Source organism: Meles meles, chromosome 20 (assembly GCF_922984935.1).
Source record: "Meles meles chromosome 20, mMelMel3.1 paternal haplotype, whole genome shotgun sequence".
In the NCBI taxonomy this organism is placed as follows: Eukaryota; Metazoa; Chordata; class Mammalia; order Carnivora; family Mustelidae; genus Meles; species Meles meles.
In genome coordinates this window covers 7,237,665-7,256,708 of record NC_060085.1, presented here as the reverse complement: position 1 = coordinate 7,256,708, position 19,044 = coordinate 7,237,665, and the positions used below count along the sequence as shown (strand labels likewise).

Genomic DNA, 19,044 nt, shown 5'->3' with positions numbered 1-19,044 from the left:
GGTGACCCGATGAGGGCTTCGGTTGTGATTTGGGGGTGTAAAAAATGGCCCATGAGGACGCGAGCGGATGATTCTGGGGGTGATGCTGAGTGGGGACGAGTATGGGAGGGGGCTAATCGGGGATTCAAAGTTTCCTTTGCATCGCCCCTAATGGCTTCATCGTATTCTTCCTCTTCCTCCTCTGTCTCCAATTGGCGCGCCCCCACCTCCTCTGCCCCCACTTCTCCCCTCCCCCACCCTGCTCTCCCCAGAGCCGCGATCAGCACCATGGACAGGGCCTCGGGAGGGCCGCGGTGAGGGGCGAGGCGGGGCGGGGCGGGGGGCGGGGCGGGGCGGAGCGCGGGCGGGGGGCGGAAGTGGAAGTTCTTCCCCCCCAGCTGAGCGAACAGCGGGTGTTTTTCCTGAGGAATTTCTCAGGGGCCTCAAGGGGTCCCGGGGGCCGCCGGACGAGTGAGTCAGCGCTGACGCACGCCCAGCTGCGCGCTTCTGGCTGGACGCCGCGCTCCGCCCCGCAGGGTTCGGGGCTGGGGGCGCCCAAGGGTTTGGGAAGATCATGGTCCTTCAAGCGGCATCCCTGGTCTGAGAGAGGCTGGGCTTTAGGCCCTTCTGGAAGTCCCTCCCTAATGTGAACTCAGCCCCCAACACACACACACACACACACACCCACACCCACACCCACACACCGTCCTACACTTTCTCACTTTCTCTGGGGTCCAGGGAGGTGCCTGTTCACGTGGATTGTCCCAAACTGGCCCCTGTCCCATTCCCATGCTCACACATCCCCACAGTCCTGCAATCTCAGGCATCCATTCAGAATATAAGCCCTCGGGGACGCCAGGAATTTTTAAACACCGGTGCCCACGCCCCAGGCAACCCCAGCAGCCACCCGCCATAGGGTTACAGCCTTTGTCACCCTCCTACGCCTTGCAGCCCTGGCACAGGTTTCCACTGGTATCCACGCAACCCTGTCAGCATTCACAGCCAGTCACCCGCTTGCCGAGGTGGCCATACTCTCATGTATAACCACATTCCCTCATCTCCAGTCTCATCTGTTACAATCACAGACTCACCTGCTCGCTGCCAGGACCCCAGCCCACATGCATGTCCAGCACTCACTGAACACCCGCGCCTAATCTCCGCACTGGAGGCCAGATACTCGGCACACACCACACATCCACAGATTACGTGCTCAGCCATTCCCTGGTCCATATAGAGTCATGCACACACTTGCACAATCTCATGTACGTGTACAGTGGCACATACACTCACACGTATGCTCTCCTACCTTTCTGAGGAGATCCCAGCCACGCGTAGCCTAGTGCCTGCCTGCCTCCCTTCATATCCTAGACCCCATCCAACATCTCCCTGGGGCCCTGACCAACACAGGGGAGAGTGTGGGGGAAGGTCAGGCTGGGTCCCTGGCAGACCCCCACCCTCTGGGCCTGCAGGCAGGACTCAATGCCTCTTGTGTATCTCCTTGTCACAAAGCCAGCCATGAAAAGAAAGGGCAGTCAGTTTCTGAAAGGTCATTACAGAGGAGATGCAAGATTGAAGCCGGAGACATTTGGGTTAGGTGCTGGGAAGGACTTTTTCAATGTGAATGAGCAGCTGGGCGAGAGGCTACCCCTTCCCACAGCATAGAGACAGGGTCTGGGTGAGGGGAGAGCCACACTGCATGGGGTCATGGATCTCAGCTGTCCGCTGGGCTACAGCCTGGAGAGGGGGCAGCTGGGATGATCATTCCATGGGGGAGTGACCCTTGTGGTTGACAGAGCCTGGGAGCTCAGATCTTAGTCCCAGGGGACTGTAACCCAAATACCTCTTAATAACAGCCCAGCCAGAGAACAGGCAATTAGAGTGGGGGCTGGTGGCGGCGGCAGAATTGGGGGGCGTGGATGGAGAGAGAGAGAGAAGGACGGGGAGAGTAATCTACACAGATATATATATGAAATACCAACAGACACAGAGAGAGAGTTAGGAAGAGAGAAAGAGAGACACTGATTCAGAGTTGGACACAGAGAGGGACCTGGAAAGACCAGCAGAGAAAGTGGGACAGAGAGAGAGGGCAGGGAGGGGGAGAGAAGAAAGAACAGGAGGTTGGGGGCAGGAGTGAGCTGAGGCTGGAATAGGGGTCTGAAAGTTTTGGAGAATGAAGGATCTGACCCAGAAGGAGCTGGATGGGGGTCCCTCATCCAAGCCTCTATCTCCCCCAAGTCTGGCCCCCAACCCTGACTCCCAATGGTGAGGTCAGCAGAAACTCCCCCAGGGTGAGGTCATGGGTGGATTTGACAGAACTGCCTTCTGCCAAGAGGTTGGGTCAGGGGGTCAGTGGGACAGTCTGCTGGGGGGAGGGGAGAGCGGGCAGGGGCTTTGGGCCCAGGGGAAGCCCCCACCCTCCCCTGCTCAAACCATGTGGTTCCACTTAGCACTGGCCTGCTGTGTGGGGTGGGGCTGGTAGGATGGCCTGGATTCGGATCTGGTTGAGCCAGACCAGTTCCTTCCTTTCCTGGGATGAGAGTAATAGGGTCAGAGGGAGGAAGTCAGGAGGTTATTAGAGAGAGGTGGTCATAAGGAGGAGGCTAGAGAGGGTGATAAAATGGGGAGGTCACAGTTCAGATAGGGGAGACTGGGATAGGCAGAAGGAGGAGGTCATGGGTGATAGTGATCAAGGAGGAGGTCAGAAGGAAGAAGTCAGGAGAGGCTGTGGTGAAAGGGAGCAGATCACGGGATGGTGGTCAGGGAGGAGGAGTTCAGAGGAAGTGGTGGTCAAAGGAGGAGGTCGGAGGGAGAAAGTGGAGGAAAAACACACCACACTGGGAGCCCCTCCTCTCCAAGTGGGTTTCCCCTGGCAGGGGGCTTCAGGCTGGGGAAGAAGCCCCAGGGAGTCAGTTGGTGTGGGGGAGTACAGAGAAGGGGACAGTCTGGCTCCGGGGCTCAGGCCAGGAAGCCTTGATTCATCCCAGAAGTAGGTCAGCATTTTTTTATCCCTCACCAAAAAACCAAGGGAAAAAAAAAACCAACCCAAACAGGAGTCAACAGGCTGATGAAGCTCGAACAGCTGTGGGGTGGTGAGATGGGTGCAGGTTCCAGGCCTGCTCCTTCTCCCGGACCCACAAACACAGCATGAGGCCGAATTCCCCAAATCTGAGCTACTCACTTGGAGCGCTGGGTTTGTTTTAACTGCCCTGCACCCTGGCTTCTCTCTACAGCAGGCCCTGCGGATGTGCTGAAGGCCCTGGGCGTGCGAGGGGGCCAGGCTGGGGTCCTTGAAGGGCCTGGCCTCTGCCCCCAGAGGGCCCCAGAGGGCGATCGGGCATTCAGGGTTGGCAAGGCCAGTACACTTGGCATCCCCACGTGGGAGCTCTTTCCAGGTGAGTCAGGGCAGGAGGGGTGGGAGAGGGTCATTCTGGGCGCATGGGTCACTGCTAGACCATCTGAGATGCCCCTTTCCCTCTGCCCCTTCAGATGGGCAGTTTCCTGAGAACTTTTCCGTGCTGATCACCCTGCGGGGCCAGCCAGCCAACCAGTCTGTCCTTCTCTCCATTTATGATGAGGGTGGTACTCGGCAGTTGGGCCTGGCTCTGGGTCCAGCTCTGAGCCTCCTAGGGGACTCCTTCCGTCCCCTCCCCCAGCAAGTCAACCTCATGGATGGCGGGTGAGTATAGGGAAAGTTGGGATCCAGAGAGAAGCGGGGTGAGAAGCACCCCCCCCCCCCACTGAGACTGTCCCCTTGCAGGTGGCACCGTGTGGCAGTCAGTGTGGATGGCGGGATGGTGACTCTGGTGGCTGACTGTGAGCCTCAGCCCCCTGTGTTGGGCCAGGGGCCTCGATTCATTAGCACAGCTGGACTCACTGTGTTGGGGACCCAAGACCTCGGGGAGGAGACTTTTGAGGTAGGGCTTCATGGATAAGGGAAACCCAGGCAGAGGATGGGCGGGAGTTTTGTCCACAGCCTGAATGTGGAGCAGATAGGAGAAGGGAGCTGTCCAGTGCGCATCTTCACGGTGTGCGGAGATTGTAGACTCACAGAACGATAATGCATGATGGCGCGTTCTTGACTTGTGCGGGGAGAATAAGCTGGGGACACGGACGGCACTGGTTGTTAAGATGTGCAACTGTGTGCGGGCGGTTGTGATGCTGGGTGCTGGCAAGGCGTGGCGTTGGGTGGCTGGTGACAGAGGTGTTTTTGGTGTGGTGACTGTGCTGTGTGTGGTTGTGATACGTGTCCCCTCCCATGGGCCAGGGGCCACATCCGTCCTCTTCTCTTCCTTACCCCCAAAGCCTGGAAGGGCACCTGGCATGTATTAAGGGTCACCATGTGCCTGAGAGCGAAGAAATAATGTGCCTCTGATGAGACAGATGTTTGGGGTGTGGTTTGTGGTTGTGATTTGGTGTGACCGTGATAGAATCTTCCTACTCTCAATTTTGACGGCAGAGGGATTGCCACCCTCTCCTTGTACTTAGGCTGCTCTGGGTAGAGGGAGACTTGGTGCTTGGGAGGGGATGTCAGAGTCAGCCTGTGGCTCCCTTCCCTGACCCCCATCCTCTCCCCAGGGAGATATTCAGGAGTTGCTGATAAGTCCGGATCCCCAGGCTGCCTTCCAGGCCTGTGAGCGATACCTTCCTGGCTGTGACAGCCCGGACCCTACCACCACAGGGGTGAGTGAGGCACTTGTCCTGAGGTCACAGGCTGAGTCATCCCTGGCTCCAGGTCCCAGGAATGAGTGAATTCTGACTCCTGCCCTCAGAAAGATCCTAGGCATGAGTGACCTTGACCCAGGTCACATAACAGTGATTCCAAGCCCCAGATCATATGATTGACCTTAGGTCGCAGGGCTGAGTGAGCCCTGGCTTCAAAACATAGGACCAATGGGCCATGTGCCAGCATGGTCCCAGATGACAGAGTAATGGAGCCTCCATTGTGGGGCTCTGGACCTGATGGGGGTCATCTTCCCAGGTTCCCCAGGGTGAGCCAGAAACTCCTCCTCCTCGACGGAAGGGAAAGGGAAAAGGGAAGAAAAAAGGGCGAGGTCGGAAGGGGAAGGGCAGGAAGAAGAAGAACAAGGAAAATTTGACCCCAAGCCCACCTCCTGGCTCCCTGGAGAAACAGGTAAGGGATTTGCGGTTACTCACCTCTGCTTTGTGCCTGACCTCTGGTCTCTGATTCACATTGATTGCTGGTGCCTAATCCAAGCCTTTGGTCTCCAGTCCCTGACCTTGACTCTTCTCAGCTGACTCATAACTCTGTGTGTGTGTGTGTGTGTGTGTGTGTGTGTGTGTGTGTGTGTGTGTGTGGTGGGGGCTGGTACTGTCCTATGAGTTTTCCCATATCTGCCCCCCAACATCCAGTTTTAGGGAGGGGGCGCTTTAGGCTGGAGGAAGGGGGCATACCCAGATGAGTACCTTATTGTTTGTTTGTTTGTTTTTTAAAGAATTTATTTATTTATTTGACACAGAGAGATCACAAGTAGGCAGAGAAGCAGGCAGAGAGAGAGAGAGAGGAGGAAGCAGGCTCCCTGCCGAGCAGAGAGCCCGATGTGGAACTCGATCCCAGGACCCCGAGACCATGACCTGAGCTGAAGGCAGAGTCCCAACCCACTGAGCCACCCAGGCGCCCCGAGTACCTTATTGTTAATGGGTTCTTGATGAAGGCTACTAAGGGCAACCATTAGCTGGAGTGAATAATGGGTTCATTAGTTAGATTGTCATTGTTTGGGGTTGATTTATTGGGACCACTGGTGAGGGTCATTCATTGGGGAGTCTAATTTGGGGGCATTATTTGGCTTCCATGAAAGAGATTGCTGGTTGGGGGGTCACTATAGGGATGTTGATTGAGGTTGATGTTTGAGAGATTCCTAAGTGGAGGTCATTGTTGGAAGGCATTGATAGAGACCACTGTTGGTGTTACTGGTATCACTGATTTAGGGTTAATGGTAGGAGGTCATTGTTAGGTGTCATCAATTGGGAAGGTAGGTCATCCGCAGGGGACCACTGATTTAAAGGCGTTACTGGGGTCACCAACTGGAATCAGCAGTTGAAGGGATGACTTTCAAGGGGTCCTGGTTGAGGGAATAGGTTTGGGAGTCCTTGATGAGTTATTAGTTGGGAAGTCATTGATGAATCATTGGTTAGTGAAATTACTGTTTGGGGGTCTTTTTTTGGGGAGTAAGAGTTGGGCTCACTCATGGGTGTTCACTGTTAGAGGATCGCTAGCTGGGGAATAATCAATTAAGGGGTCACTGGTGGGGCTTATTAGTTGAGGGGCCACTAGTTAGTGCTCATTATGGAGGAGGTTCACTGGTTGGGGTCATTAGTTGGGGAGGTCATGGATGGGAGAATAACTGGTTGAGAGAGAATAACTGGTTGAGAATTGACTGGGGGACCACGGACCACGGTTATGGGAGCAACTGCTGTGAGGCCAATGATGTGAGTTATTAGTTGGAGGGGTCTTTGGTTAAGTCCTTTAGTGGGGATATTAGTCAGGGGTTATTGATGGGGTCATTAATTGGAGTTACTGGAGTTAATAATGGGTCACTGGTTGTAGGAATAATTGGAGGCCTTAGGGGCTTGTTAGCTGGTGGGTCGTCCTTGGTGCAGGCCATTGGCTGAGGTCCATGGCTGGGGAGAGTCATTGGTTGCACTACATCTGTTCTCAGCATCAGTGGAAAGAAAGAAATGACCACTCAGGCCCAGAAAAAGAACCCCTCCTCAACTCCTTCCTTAGTCCCAGCCCCTCACCTGGGCCTCTCCTACCCTCTTTGTACCCTTGACCAAATTCCTCTGCAGCTGTCCAAGCTTCTCTGATTGAGGCCTGCATGGCTGACCACTGAGCTCTGCCTTGGGAGAAGACACATACAATACCCTTCCAGGAGTCTGGCCCTGAGTACTAGACCTTGACTCTGATCTCCGGGCTCTGGAGCCAGTCCTACTCTACCTTCCAGGTCTCTAGACCTGGCTCAGCCTTGCTCCTCTTCCACACCTGCTGGCTCTTCTGGTCTAGTCAGCACACATTTGCCTCCACTGGGCAGCCCCCTACCTTATACTCCTCTGGTGTTTTTTGGGAATCCTTTGTTTCCCTCCCCAGACTCGGCACTCCTGGGGGGCAGAGCCTGTCTCCTCTTTTTGTCTTTATTGGACTGAACCCCAGAACTGATACTCCTATTCCTGTTGCAGACCTCCAGTGACAGCCCCCAAACAGAGACGCCAGCTTCAACTCTGCCTCCGACTCTCACACCTTTGGTCATCACCACTACTGTGACCATTGGCCACAATGTCACCATACTGGAGGTCAGTGGGAAGTGGACGGGGCTGGAAGGGAAAGTCCTGGGGCAGTGGTGGTGGTGGACAATGAGGAGGCCAGGGGCGAACTTTGGTCTGTTTCAATGTCCTCAGGGGGGCCTGGACCCTGACAATGGAACCGAACTAAGAACACTGGAGACTAAGTTAGCCAAAGAGGACAAAGAAAGAGATGGCCCCACCATGGGCCCTGACTTCCAGGCAGCAGAACTGCCATCGCAGCCTCAGTTCCACATCTTTCCTGTGAGTCTGAGGATTTGGGCTGTGGGGGGGATGGGAAGTGGCAGGGAGTCCTGCCTGGAGCTGCCTCCCACATTTTCTCTTTTGCTTTCTTGTTATTTTGTCAAGAATGCCTTCCCACCACCCCACTGTAGTCCACAAATATTAGCACGATGCTAATGTGACAGGAGCTGTGCTAACGGGTGGCTCCGTGGGTAGGATGGTGCCTTTGGCTTTTAGTTCAAGCAAGATGAGAAGCCACTTGAAACGGAGCATGATCTGATCTGGAGCTTTCAATTCCTTCTGGCTGCTGAACAGCATACGGACTGTAGGGGGAGCCAGAGGGGCAGCAGGGAAACCAGTGGTCTATGCAACAACAGTCTGGGGACCTGGATGAAGGTCGTGGCAGTGGGGATAGAGAGAAGTGGACAGACTTGGACAATGCTCCATTTTGGTCTTGATACTGGTGATGGAGAAAGATGCAAGGATGACTTGGTAGATGCATGGTGGCACCTTTGAATAAAATGGAGAAGCCTAAAGGAAAAGCAGGGGGGGAGGTCTTAAGAATCTCGTTTTGGGTGTGCTAAATTGGCAGCCCCTGCTTGGCATCCAAACGGAGAGGTCAAGTGGGTGATTGCTTAGAAGATTCGGGAGTTCAAGGGACAAGGTCTAGGCTGGAGATAAGACTTGGAAATCAACACCAGAGTGATGCTGCCTTTAGCCAAGGGATTGGATAAGATTGCTTAGGAAAATAGTGCAGACAGGGAAGGAGCCAAGTTCTAGCCTTGATGTTGGACAGGGGAGGAGGGGAATAATCACAGCCAACTCATCCTGAGTGCTTGTTATGTCCTAACCATTGTTTTAATTTATTCTTCTTCCCATGGGATATATACAATTATCATTCACCTACTGACTCTACAGGTGAGGCCATAGGAGTTGAATAAGTTGCTCCCCATCATCCGGGTAGTGAGAGGCAGTTCCAGGATTAGGACCCTGCAGGATGTTCCAAAGTCCACACTCTCCTCCTTGATGATGGCCAGGACTCACATCTTTTTTCTCTTCATTCCCTTGCCCCAGAGTGCTGGAGAGAAAGGAGCAAAAGGAGAACCAGCAGTGATTGAACAGGTGAGGGGCCTGGGGCTAGGAGGAGGTGGAGGGGTCTGGGCCAGGGTGGGGATCACACTCATTTCTCCCTCAGGGACAGCAGTTTGAGGGACCTCCAGGAGCCCCAGGACCCAGAGTGAGTCATGGCTGCATTCCACCCCTCCTTTCCTTTCTCTTCTAGTTGGGTGTTTGAGCCCCTGGGGTGAAGGGCTGGGGTATAATGTTGCCATATCATTAAAAGTTTATTACATGTTTGAAGCTCATAGGATGAGTCAAAATAGGGGTTGGGATGTAAAGTGGGGGTAGATGTGGGTCATATAGTTTTGGGGATCAGAGAATGGCTCAGTGATGGTAAGGAGGTGTGCATGGGGTCAGGGTTGGTGGTGGGTTACAAGTTGGCTTGGCTCAAGCTTTGCACTTCTTATGACTTTGGTTCCTCTGTCCTCAACAGGGGGTGGTTGGCCCCTCAGGTCCCCCTGGTCCCCCGGGATTCCCTGGAGACCGTGGTCTACCGGTAAGAAACTCCCTCTGGGTTATATCCTTCTGGGGGGAGTGAGGTTTCAGGCTGTAAAGTGGAACTCATATGTCTGAATGTGGATCTGAGAGTCAGGGACTGAGGACATCATGCTGAACACGGCGTTGACCTAACCCACTCATCTCTCTCCCCATCTGTGAATTGTCACTCATCTTCTTTCTCTGGGGACCTTCCCCTGCTTTTCTGTTCCATCTATCTCTATCCCTGAGTGTCTTTCATCTCTTTCTCCCCATGTTTCTGTCTCTCTTTGTTGCCTCCATCCCTCTGCCTCCCCATCTTTCTCTCCTCCCTCTGTCTTTGTCTTTCCTTGTCCCTTTTCCTCCATCTTTCTACCTCTGTCTTCTCTCTCTCCATCTCTGCCACTTTTTATGACTCGCCTTCCTTCTCTCTGTCTTTCTCTTGCCTGCTCTCTTTCTTGCTCTCCCTGCCTCCGTCTTTCTCCATCTCTCTCCCTTCTCCCCCTCCAACTCTCTCATCTCTGTCTCTGTCTGTCCATCTCTCTCCCTCCATCCCCCTTTGTGTCTCTCCCTCTCTCAGGGTCCGGCTGGCCTCCCAGGAATCCCTGGTATTGATGGGATCCGGGGTCTACCAGGCACTGTGATCATGATGCCGGTAAGAGGGAGATAGGGTGTCCCATCCTTGGGGGTTTAGTCCTGACCCGGAAGGGGACCTCTCCTTGGGCTTCCCTCACGACTAGCTGCCCCCTAGTTCCAGTTTGCAAGCAGCTCCCTCAAAGGACCCCCAGTCTCCTTCCAGCAAGCCCAGGCTCAGGCAGTACTGCAACACGCTCAGGTGAGTAGAGGAGAATCAGGGACCAACAGGGGCTAATGGGAGGACATTGAGAGAGTGACAGGTTGGGAATAATGATGGCTAGTCAGGAGACAGGGGGATATTTTTCTCCTGAAGTTGCCTTTTGGAAGGGTGTTTTGGGATACCTGATGTTCTGTTCCCCTCCATCTTTCCAGCTGTCTATGAAAGGTCCCCCCGGCCCAGTAGGGCTCACTGGGCGCCCAGGCCCTGTGGTGAGTAAGGAGTCTTTATGGAGGAGGGGGAATACCTCAGTGGAGGGGGAAACCTCCTTTTAACTCCATTACCTCATCTCTCTTCCTCCAAGGGTCTCCCTGGGTATCCTGGTCAGAAAGGAGAGATGGGAGAGATGGGGCCACAGGTGAGATTGATGGGATGGGGACAGGATTGGATGGGAAGGACCTTCTCCCAGAGAAGGGCTATTTGAGGACAATGACAAAGGGTCTGAGGATACCTTTGTAATTACTGTCCTTCCTAGAGAATGATTTAAAGTAAGTCCTTCCTCCTTCTTATTCTCCTTTTTCTTCCTCCTTCTTTTCTCTCCTAGGGTCCCCGAGGCCTTCAGGGACCTCTTGGACCCCCTGGCCGGGAAGGAAAGATGGTGAGTAACTTGTAGGTCTTTAGGTCATCCCTCATCCGTCCCTCAACACCCAACATGAGCCTTGGCTCCTCGCCCCCAGGGTCTGCTGGTGTCATTGGTGGGATAAGGGCATTGAGAACAGAGAATAGCAACTCTACTGAGTGTGTCACAAAGGTATCTGGCCAGGTCACAGAGTCAAGGAGGACTTTCTAGATGGACTGATGCTTGAACTGAGATCTGAGGCATAACCAGGTAAATAGGAGAAAAAGGGTATTCTAGTAGAGAGAACAGCATGTGCAGAAGAAAAGACTGGTGCACTGGGGGAGATGATGAACAAGATAATTCCAGACAGTTTTAAATGCAATGAGGAACACAGAGCTAGACATTTAATGGAGACTAAAGATTTTAATTTTTGTGATGTGGTGACATGGACTAGAGCAAATGGCCTGGAGGTAAACACTAATGGACAGGTTCGAGATGTATTTGGGAAGTTAAACTGGTATATAGAGAATCCCCCAGAATTCTGGGGGAGGAGAGTACTCAACAAACAGTAATAGGTGTCTTGATGCTGTCACCTCCCTGATAGGGCCGCTCTGGAGCAGATGGTGCTCGGGGCCTCCCAGGGAACACAGGACCTAAGGTAGGTGATAAGGTCAGAACTGGGACGTGGAGGAACAGTCAGATCAGGGGTTCAGGGCTCAGGTGGTGTCTCTTTGTGCAGGGTGATCGTGGTTTTGATGGCTTGCCAGGGCTGCCTGGAGAGAAGGGCCAAAGGGTGAGTGTGTGAAGTCCCTCCACCATACCAGGCCTCCCGATATTCATGGCACCCTTTCCACCCCCAGTATCAGAGGCTCCATCACTGTGTGTGAGCTCTCATCCCATCCTTTCCTGGACCAGCCCCATGTTTCCACTCTGAACTCCCTCTGTTCCCAACTCCAGGGCGACTTTGGCCATGTGGGGCAACCTGGTCCCCCAGGAGAGGATGGTGAGAAGGTAAGTTTGGAAGAGAGAGAGAATGGTCTAGAAGCTAGAAGGCCAGAATGTAGGTCAGAGAGAAATAGAGTATTCAGGGGACAGGGTGAGAGACGCGTGTCATTAGCCTCGGTGGGGCTTCAAAAAGCACACAGAGAGCTGGGGGCCAGTACCAGAGTTAGTAGGTGAGACTCAGGATTGCAGGTGCAGGGATTGGGGTCAGGGGCCTGGACCTGAATCCCATGTGCTCAGTCTGTTGGTCACTGCTTCACGCTCTGACTCTGGGGTGCCTTGGAAGTCTCCCCAGGTGAGGGAAGGTGGTTTTCTGAGTGTTTCTCTCCCCCCCTCACCAAGTGATGAATGCTTTCCTACAGGGAGCAGAAGGACCTCCGGGGCCCACTGGCCAGGCTGGGGAGCCTGTGAGTATCAGGGACCTCTGGATCCTTTGCCTGGCACAGGGGAAGAAGTCACGATTCATGGGGCCTCAGGGCAGTGATGCTGGAATAACGCTCCTACCTCCTTGCAGGGCCCCCGAGGACTGATCGGCCCTAGAGGTTCCCCTGGTCCCCTGGGACGGCCGGTGAGAATGTCACTTTCTGTCCACATCCCTGCTTGTCCTTTTCTCACCTCTGTCCCCTCTGCATGTCCATTTCTGTTACCTGGTTTCTCTGCCCTCTCATCTTTCCACCTGTGCCTCTCGGTGTCTCAGACTCAGGCTCCTGTGTGGTATCTGCCCGGGTCTCACACCCTCTCCTCCCCCAGGGTGTAGTTGGAATTGACGGTGCTCCAGGAGCCAAAGGAAATGTGGTACGTGTTCTGCCTTCTGACCCCTAATGCTTTCTGATGCCCTGACTTCATGATCATCCATGCATATCCCAGTCCACTCTCATGACCCCTATTTCAACTCCAGCTTCACAGCACCTCCCCTTTCTCCGCAGGGTCCTCCAGGAGAACCAGGTCCTCCAGGACAGCAGGGAAATCCCGGGTCCCAGGTTTGAGCTATCATTCTCAATAATTGGGGGTGGCAGTAGTCAGCCAAGGTCATAGACCACTCTCAACCTTTCCATTTCCCAGCTCACCGCGCATTTTCGCCTTCCTTTACCCTTTTTTAAAAAAAGAGAGAGAGAGTTGGGCGCCTGGGTGGCTCAGTGGGTTAAAGCCTCTGCCTTCAGCTCAGGTCATGATCCCAAGGTCCTGGGATCGAGCCCCGCATCGGGCTCTCTGCTTGGCAGGGAGCCTGCTTCCTCCTCTCTCTCTCTCTCTGCCTGCCTCTCTCCCTACTTGTGATCTCTGTCTGTCAAATAAATAAATAAAATCTTAAAAAAAAAAGACTTAAAAAAAGAGAGAGAGCAAGTGGTGGAGGGACAGAGAGAGAGAGAAAATCTTAAGCAGACTCCATGCTTAGCGTGGAGCCTGATGTGGAACTCAATCCCACAACCCTGAGATCATGACCCAAGCTGAAATCAAGAGTCAGACACCCAACAAACTGAGCCACCCAGGTGCCCCACCTTCACCTCTTTATTTTTTTTTAAGATTTTATTTATTTATTTGAGTATTGGAGAGAGAACACAGTAGGCAGAGCAGCAGGCAGAGGGAGAGGGAAAAGCAGGGTTCCTGCCAACCAGGGAGTCTGATGCGGAGCTTGATCCAGGACCCTGGGATCATGACCTGAGCCGAAGGCAGAGGCTTAACCCACTGAGCCACCCAGGTGTCCTCAACTTTACCTTCTTTTTTATGTCCCTAGGGACTCCCTGGCCCACAGGGACCCATTGGTACTCCTGGGGAGAAGGTGAGTGACAGCCCCACCCACCACCACCCTCTCCTGTCTTCTTCCTTCAACTCTGTCTGCAGGAAAATCTCCCCGACTAGGACCCTTTTATTAGCCCTGGGTAATGATAAATTGTAACATTCCTTAAACAAGCCCAGAGTTTAAAAAAATATTGTTGGGGGTAAGGGTTGGTTGGGAGAAACAGAAATTCACCAAAGCTAGATCACATAAGGGGATATTCCCAGAATTTAGGGGAACCGATGGATGTCAGTCATTGCAAATATTAGCAAGACCCATGGGCCAGGAGAGCCCTTTCTCTGGGGTCCTGTGGTGTCGTCTTATTCCTATGCACATCTCTTCCATCTCCCCCAGCAGACAGGCTTCTTTCTCCACATATCTTAGTCTGTCCTCACTCCCAAGTTCTATTTCTACACAATTTTGTGCTGCTTTAATCACAATTTTTGGCCCCTAGCTCCTTTTGACCTTACAGTTTCTTTACCCAAAACCATCTGATTGTAGTTTCTATAAAGTGAGGTGTCGCTTACCTCAAAATTTCAGAAGAAAATCTAATTGGCTTAGTTGGGCCAAGGGGCCCACTTCTGGACCTATTCACTATTTGTAGAACCTAAGGGGTCACCCCATGCCTTCCTGGGCTCACCTCTCATCGGATGAAGATAGAGGCACTTCTAAAGAAAAGGATGTGGCTGAGGAGACCCCCCACACACACTGTTTTTTTTTTTTCCCCTTCCACACTGTTTTTATCTCCCTTGTCTAAACTCTCCCAGAGTTGGAGGATTTCTGAGGCTCAGAGAGGGAAGGGGACTTGCCCAGGGTCACACAGCAAGTCTGGGCAGAGCTAGGAAGAAATTTCCTAGCCTGTGGGATATGCTTGTTCTGTGACCTTGAGTAGCTGCAGGTCTGAGTAAGGCTGTTCCTGGTGAGAAGCCAGACTCCCCCTACTGTTCATTTTCTTTCAGGGTCCCCCTGGGAACCCAGGAATTCCGGGCATTCCAGGATCTGATGGCCCTCCGGTGAGAACTGGGTGCAGGCAGAAGGAGGGAGAAGGGGGAGGCTTGGGAATTTGAATGGCAAATCTCAGTCTCTGATGAATTCTTTCCCCAGGGCCACCCAGGCCATGAGGGCCCCACGGGAGAGAAAGGGGCCCAGGTGAGTGGCCTGTAGAGAGACTGGGTTGGGAATGAGCTTGATAGGCAAGACTCATGAGGAGAGAGATGAGGGCACTGGGACCATGGAGCAGGGGAAGAACAAGATGGCACTGATCTTATCTCCATCTTAGGGTCCACAAGGGTCTGCAGGACCCCCGGGCTATCCTGGACCTCGGGGTGTGAAGGTACGTGATACTTGGTGCCTGCAAGTAGGGATGAGTCATTGGCAAAACAATTGGCAAAATTGGCATTGGGTCTGGGAACAAGCTTCATGGGAAACGTGTGCATGTGTGGTGAGACGTTATCAGTCGGCCAGGAGAGGTGTGTTAGGAGTGGGGTTTCAATCTGAGTGACAATAGGTAGAATTATGTGCGTTACTTGGAGCTGAACAGCTGGGGAGTATTGCAATGTGGTTGTCGTCTTGTAGTTGAGAATAGTTAGACCTATCTGAGGCTGTACCCATTTCACTGTAAACACAGTCCAGGTCAGCACACCGTAGTGAAGCAGACAGTTGGGCTTTAACGCAAGCCCAGGGTCTTGCAATCCTCAAGCACAGAAATAGCTCTACTATTGACCAAGGGCAGGGACATTGGAATTCACATCTAATATAAATCTAGTTACATTGTAGCAAGATTGGTACCTGCGGTCTAAGAACAGAGTTTGGTGGTAGCCAAGAGACAACTCATCACATTGTGGCTTTGTAGGCAAGCTCAGTTATACTATAAGCAAGGAAGTGGCTATATTGTAGTCAGCCACAGAATCCTGTTGGTTGCCAAACTAAGAGTTACATTGTAACCAGGCATAATTATATATAGTTAAAGACTATGTTGTAACTGAGTCTAGGTACATTGTAGCCAGGGTCAGAGAGTCATGGTGGCCTAAGCTTGGTTGGATACATTGTGGTCAAGTGAATCCCCTTGTAACTGGAGATAGTCATGCTATTGTCAAAGCAGTTATATTGTATTTAAGTACAACTTCATTATTGACATTGAGCTCAGTTACATTGTGTCTCTCTCTGGCTGGAAACAGTCATGCTATTGTCAAAACACAGTTATGTTGTATCCAAGTGCAATTTCATGATAGTCTCTGAGCTCAATTGCATTGTATCTCTCCGTAGCTAGAGACAATCACACTATTGTCAAAACACAGTTATGTTGTATCCAAGTGCAATTTCATGATAGTCTCTGAGCTCAGTTACATTGTATCTCTCTGTGGCTAGAGACAATCATGTTATTGTCAAAACACAATTATGTTGTATCCAAGTGCAGTTTCATGATAGTGTCTGAGCTCAGTCACATTGTAACCAAGTGCAATTTTCATTGCAACCCAAGCCCAGGGTTTGGGCACCTGGGCTTGAACAGAGCAGCCTTGCTGTAGCTAAGCACAGACTCGCCTTGTTGCCAAGCACAGAGTCGCACTGTAGCCAGCACAATGGGGAACATTCCTTTGCCTTTAGAATGAGACTGGGGCCTGGAATGTTCATCCTCTTTCTCCTGCCAGAAGGAACTGTGGACACAGTGTCCCCGGGAGACTGGAATCAATTACTCGGAAATTTGGCCTTCCCTGCATACCCCCACACAGATGACCCTGGGAGGCTGCCAGTGGGAAGAGGGGTGGAGAGCCAGCCTCTTGCACACCACACTAGCAGGCTTTGGAGAAAGGTCATTTCCTCTAAGGCTGCCCCCTTCTGCTCTTGTCCAGTATCCTTTTGGGACTGTCCTGACTGGTTTTGGGGCAGGGGACTGAGTTGGAGGGCCCTTCTTAAGCAGGGGAGGGACTTGAGATCTTTTTTTTATTTTTCAGGGTACCTCTGGCAACCGGGGCCTCCAGGGGGAGAAAGGAGAGAAGGTAGAAGGGAGGGGGTTCTTGGTTGGGGGGAGCCTTAGTAATGGAACTCTTATTGTATCCCTTCACCGAAGCCCTGACCTCTGACTTCCGCACTTTCTCCCACCCAGGGAGAAGATGGCTACCCAGGCTTCAAGGGCGATGGGGGGCTTAAAGGAGATCGGGTAAGATGCCTTCCAGATGAGGGATCTTGTGGTTCTGGGGCGCTTGGGGAAGACAGTGAGGTGGGAGGATGCTGCGGCTAAGATAGGGGACTGGAGGGACCAGGAGTAACACAGGGTCTAATACCTCCTTTCTATTCCAGGGGCTCCCCGGACCCCCTGGACCCCGGGGAGAGGATGGTCCAGAAGGGCTAAAGGGGCAGGAGGGGCTGCCTGGTGAGGAGGGTCCCCCAGGCTCAGCTGGGGAGAAGGTGAATGGACCTTGGTCACCCTCTCCAGTCTACTCTACAGCTTCCCATCCTGCAGCCAAGATACTCCCTGGCCCTTTGCCTTCTACCCTTGGCTCTTTTATCTCCAACCTCAGGAGGCTGCTACCACACTTACCATCTCTAATTTCTTAACTCAGCGTTACAGAACAATTTCACGCACAGTATCTGATTTTATCCCCATAACCACCACAGGCAACAGGCATTTTTATCCCCATTTTACAGACAAGGAAACTAAGATTTGGAATAGAATAGAATAGAATAGAATAGAATAGAATAGAATAGAATAGAATAGAATGTGTTGCCCAAAGACATGTTCCTAGGAGGCAGGAGCCAAGATTTGAACTCACGTTTCCCTGAATCTCACCCTATTGTCCCTGTCACCATGCTCTAGCCATCCCGTCCTTTCTTTTCTGACCTTGAGGTTGCAATTTCTGACCTTTGTCCCATAACTTCTCTGCAGGGCAAGCTTGGGGTGCCAGGTCTCCCAGGTTATCCGGGACGTCCAGGCCCTAAGGTAAGAAGCTAAGGGATTGGGAGTGGGCAAGGGCAACATTCAGATATTCAGGGCCAGGTTGTGATCTAGGGGAGTGAGCTATCCATCCCTTGGGTCACTAAGAGACAGCAAAAGATGTGAGCTTTGGTATCAGACTTGGATTCAAATACCCACTCCTTACCTGCCTAGTGACCTTGGGCAAGTCTCTTGAGCATACTTACTTCTTTGTAAAATGGAGATCCCAGTAGTCTTTATCTGATCAGTTTGATTATAATGACATTGATAATTTTGATAATAAAACTATAGGATCCTTCTTATCCGGTGTGATTGAGGCTAGTTCAAACCAAGCCAGTAAGGAGGAGAATCACAAAAAAATACATATCTTACATATACTGAATTATAACTTACAATAAAATGCACTTATATAAAAAGATACATTTGTCTGCCAATTTTTTGATGGATGAGGCTGCTGATTAGACAGGTCTTTCTGCCTAAGCCACACCCACATTACATCACTGAAGATTTATAGTTTGGGTTTATATAAAGTGGAACAGAAACTTGGACACTTGGGAAGAAATCCGAGCACCAAATCCTTCCAGAGTTCCACACTTTTGTCATCTCCATCTGGCAGTTATCTTGTGCATGCTTCATTTGACGTGACTTTTTTTAGTGACTTCCCTTTTTATTGAGTCTTTTCCATTTAACTTAAGATTTGGTAGACATCTTTCTTTTCCTTTCTGCATCCCATCAGTTGTTGTAAACTTCCCTTAAGTCACATGACTCCAGTAGCAAGGGCAACTGACATAAACAGATTGGGGAGTAAACTCAAGGCACCAAACCTAAGAATAGAACTCAACTGACTGGAGCAGGAGTTCATGGGAGTTAGAGCAAAGCCTCTTCGCCAAGACCAATCCATGCGTTTTGGGCAGCGAGCAACACACGACAGAAGGCATGGTGTGTTGTTTAAGTTGAGGTTGTTGTCTTAGCTGTTATAACAAAAATACTTTAGACAGCGTGGCCTAGACAACAGAAATTTATTTCTCACTGTTTTGGATGTTGGGAGTCTGAGATCAGAGCGCTAGCGTGGTTGGATTCTGGTGAGGACTCTCTGGTTTGCAGACAGCTGTCTTCTCTCTGTGTCCTCGCATGGTGGGTGGGGGCGGGAGAGGGGGACAGAGAGAGAAAGAGAGACAGGGAGAGAGAGATGGAGACAGGGAAGGAGGGAAAGAGAGAGAGAGAGATCTAGTCTCCTTTTCTTTCTTTTTTTTTTTAAGATTTTATTTATTTGACAGACAGAGACCACAAGTAGGCAGAGAAGCAGGTTGGAGGGGGGGTGGGGAAGGAGGTTCCCTGCTGAGCAGAGAGCCCGATGTGGGGCTCAATCCCAGAACCCTGGGATCATGACCTGAGCCAAAGGCAGAGGCTTTAACCCACTGAGCCACCCAGGTATCCTGAGTCTCCTTTTCTTATAAAGACACAGATTTGGGGTGTCTGGGTGGCTCAGTTGGTTGAGTGTCCTCCTTTAGCTCAGGCTGTGATCCTGGAGTCCAGGCATCCAGCCCCATGTCAGGTTCCCTGCTTAGCAGGGAGTCTGGTTCTCTGTCTCCCTCTGCCCCTCCCCCCGTTCATGCTCTCTCTCTGTCTTCAGATCACTCTCTCTCAAGTAAATAAGTAAAAAAATTTTTTTAAAGACACTGATCCACTTCATGAGGGTTCCACTATCACCACCTACTGACCTCCCAAAGGTCCCACCTCCAAATGCCATTCTTCAGCATAGGGCTTCGACATATGAATTTGAGGGGACACAAATATTTGATCCATAGCAGTCA

The 19,044-nt window shown here is 51.9% G+C and overlaps 1 protein-coding gene across 1 annotated transcript in view; it reads left to right on the top strand.

Annotated features, from left to right (window-relative positions):
* The window catches only part of COL5A3 (collagen type V alpha 3 chain), a 37,500-nt gene that overhangs the window by 609 nt on the left and 17,847 nt on the right, over nucleotides 1-19,044 (top strand). The window contains exons 2-31 of the mRNA XM_045991414.1: nucleotides 3,210-3,371; nucleotides 3,466-3,655; nucleotides 3,737-3,893; nucleotides 4,555-4,659; nucleotides 4,958-5,110; nucleotides 7,174-7,287; nucleotides 7,393-7,539; nucleotides 8,593-8,640; nucleotides 8,714-8,755; nucleotides 9,071-9,133; nucleotides 9,692-9,766; nucleotides 9,863-9,946; nucleotides 10,120-10,176; nucleotides 10,269-10,322; nucleotides 10,509-10,562; nucleotides 11,128-11,181; nucleotides 11,263-11,316; nucleotides 11,481-11,534; nucleotides 11,888-11,932; nucleotides 12,040-12,093; nucleotides 12,276-12,320; nucleotides 12,452-12,505; nucleotides 13,258-13,302; nucleotides 14,259-14,312; nucleotides 14,404-14,448; nucleotides 14,579-14,632; nucleotides 16,251-16,295; nucleotides 16,403-16,456; nucleotides 16,597-16,704; nucleotides 17,183-17,236. Of these exons, the coding sequence (XP_045847370.1) occupies nucleotides 3,210-3,371; nucleotides 3,466-3,655; nucleotides 3,737-3,893; nucleotides 4,555-4,659; nucleotides 4,958-5,110; nucleotides 7,174-7,287; nucleotides 7,393-7,539; nucleotides 8,593-8,640; nucleotides 8,714-8,755; nucleotides 9,071-9,133; nucleotides 9,692-9,766; nucleotides 9,863-9,946; nucleotides 10,120-10,176; nucleotides 10,269-10,322; nucleotides 10,509-10,562; nucleotides 11,128-11,181; nucleotides 11,263-11,316; nucleotides 11,481-11,534; nucleotides 11,888-11,932; nucleotides 12,040-12,093; nucleotides 12,276-12,320; nucleotides 12,452-12,505; nucleotides 13,258-13,302; nucleotides 14,259-14,312; nucleotides 14,404-14,448; nucleotides 14,579-14,632; nucleotides 16,251-16,295; nucleotides 16,403-16,456; nucleotides 16,597-16,704; nucleotides 17,183-17,236 (2,324 nt within the window). The remainder of the gene's footprint in view (nucleotides 1-3,209; nucleotides 3,372-3,465; nucleotides 3,656-3,736; nucleotides 3,894-4,554; nucleotides 4,660-4,957; nucleotides 5,111-7,173; nucleotides 7,288-7,392; nucleotides 7,540-8,592; nucleotides 8,641-8,713; nucleotides 8,756-9,070; nucleotides 9,134-9,691; nucleotides 9,767-9,862; nucleotides 9,947-10,119; nucleotides 10,177-10,268; nucleotides 10,323-10,508; nucleotides 10,563-11,127; nucleotides 11,182-11,262; nucleotides 11,317-11,480; nucleotides 11,535-11,887; nucleotides 11,933-12,039; nucleotides 12,094-12,275; nucleotides 12,321-12,451; nucleotides 12,506-13,257; nucleotides 13,303-14,258; nucleotides 14,313-14,403; nucleotides 14,449-14,578; nucleotides 14,633-16,250; nucleotides 16,296-16,402; nucleotides 16,457-16,596; nucleotides 16,705-17,182; nucleotides 17,237-19,044) is intronic.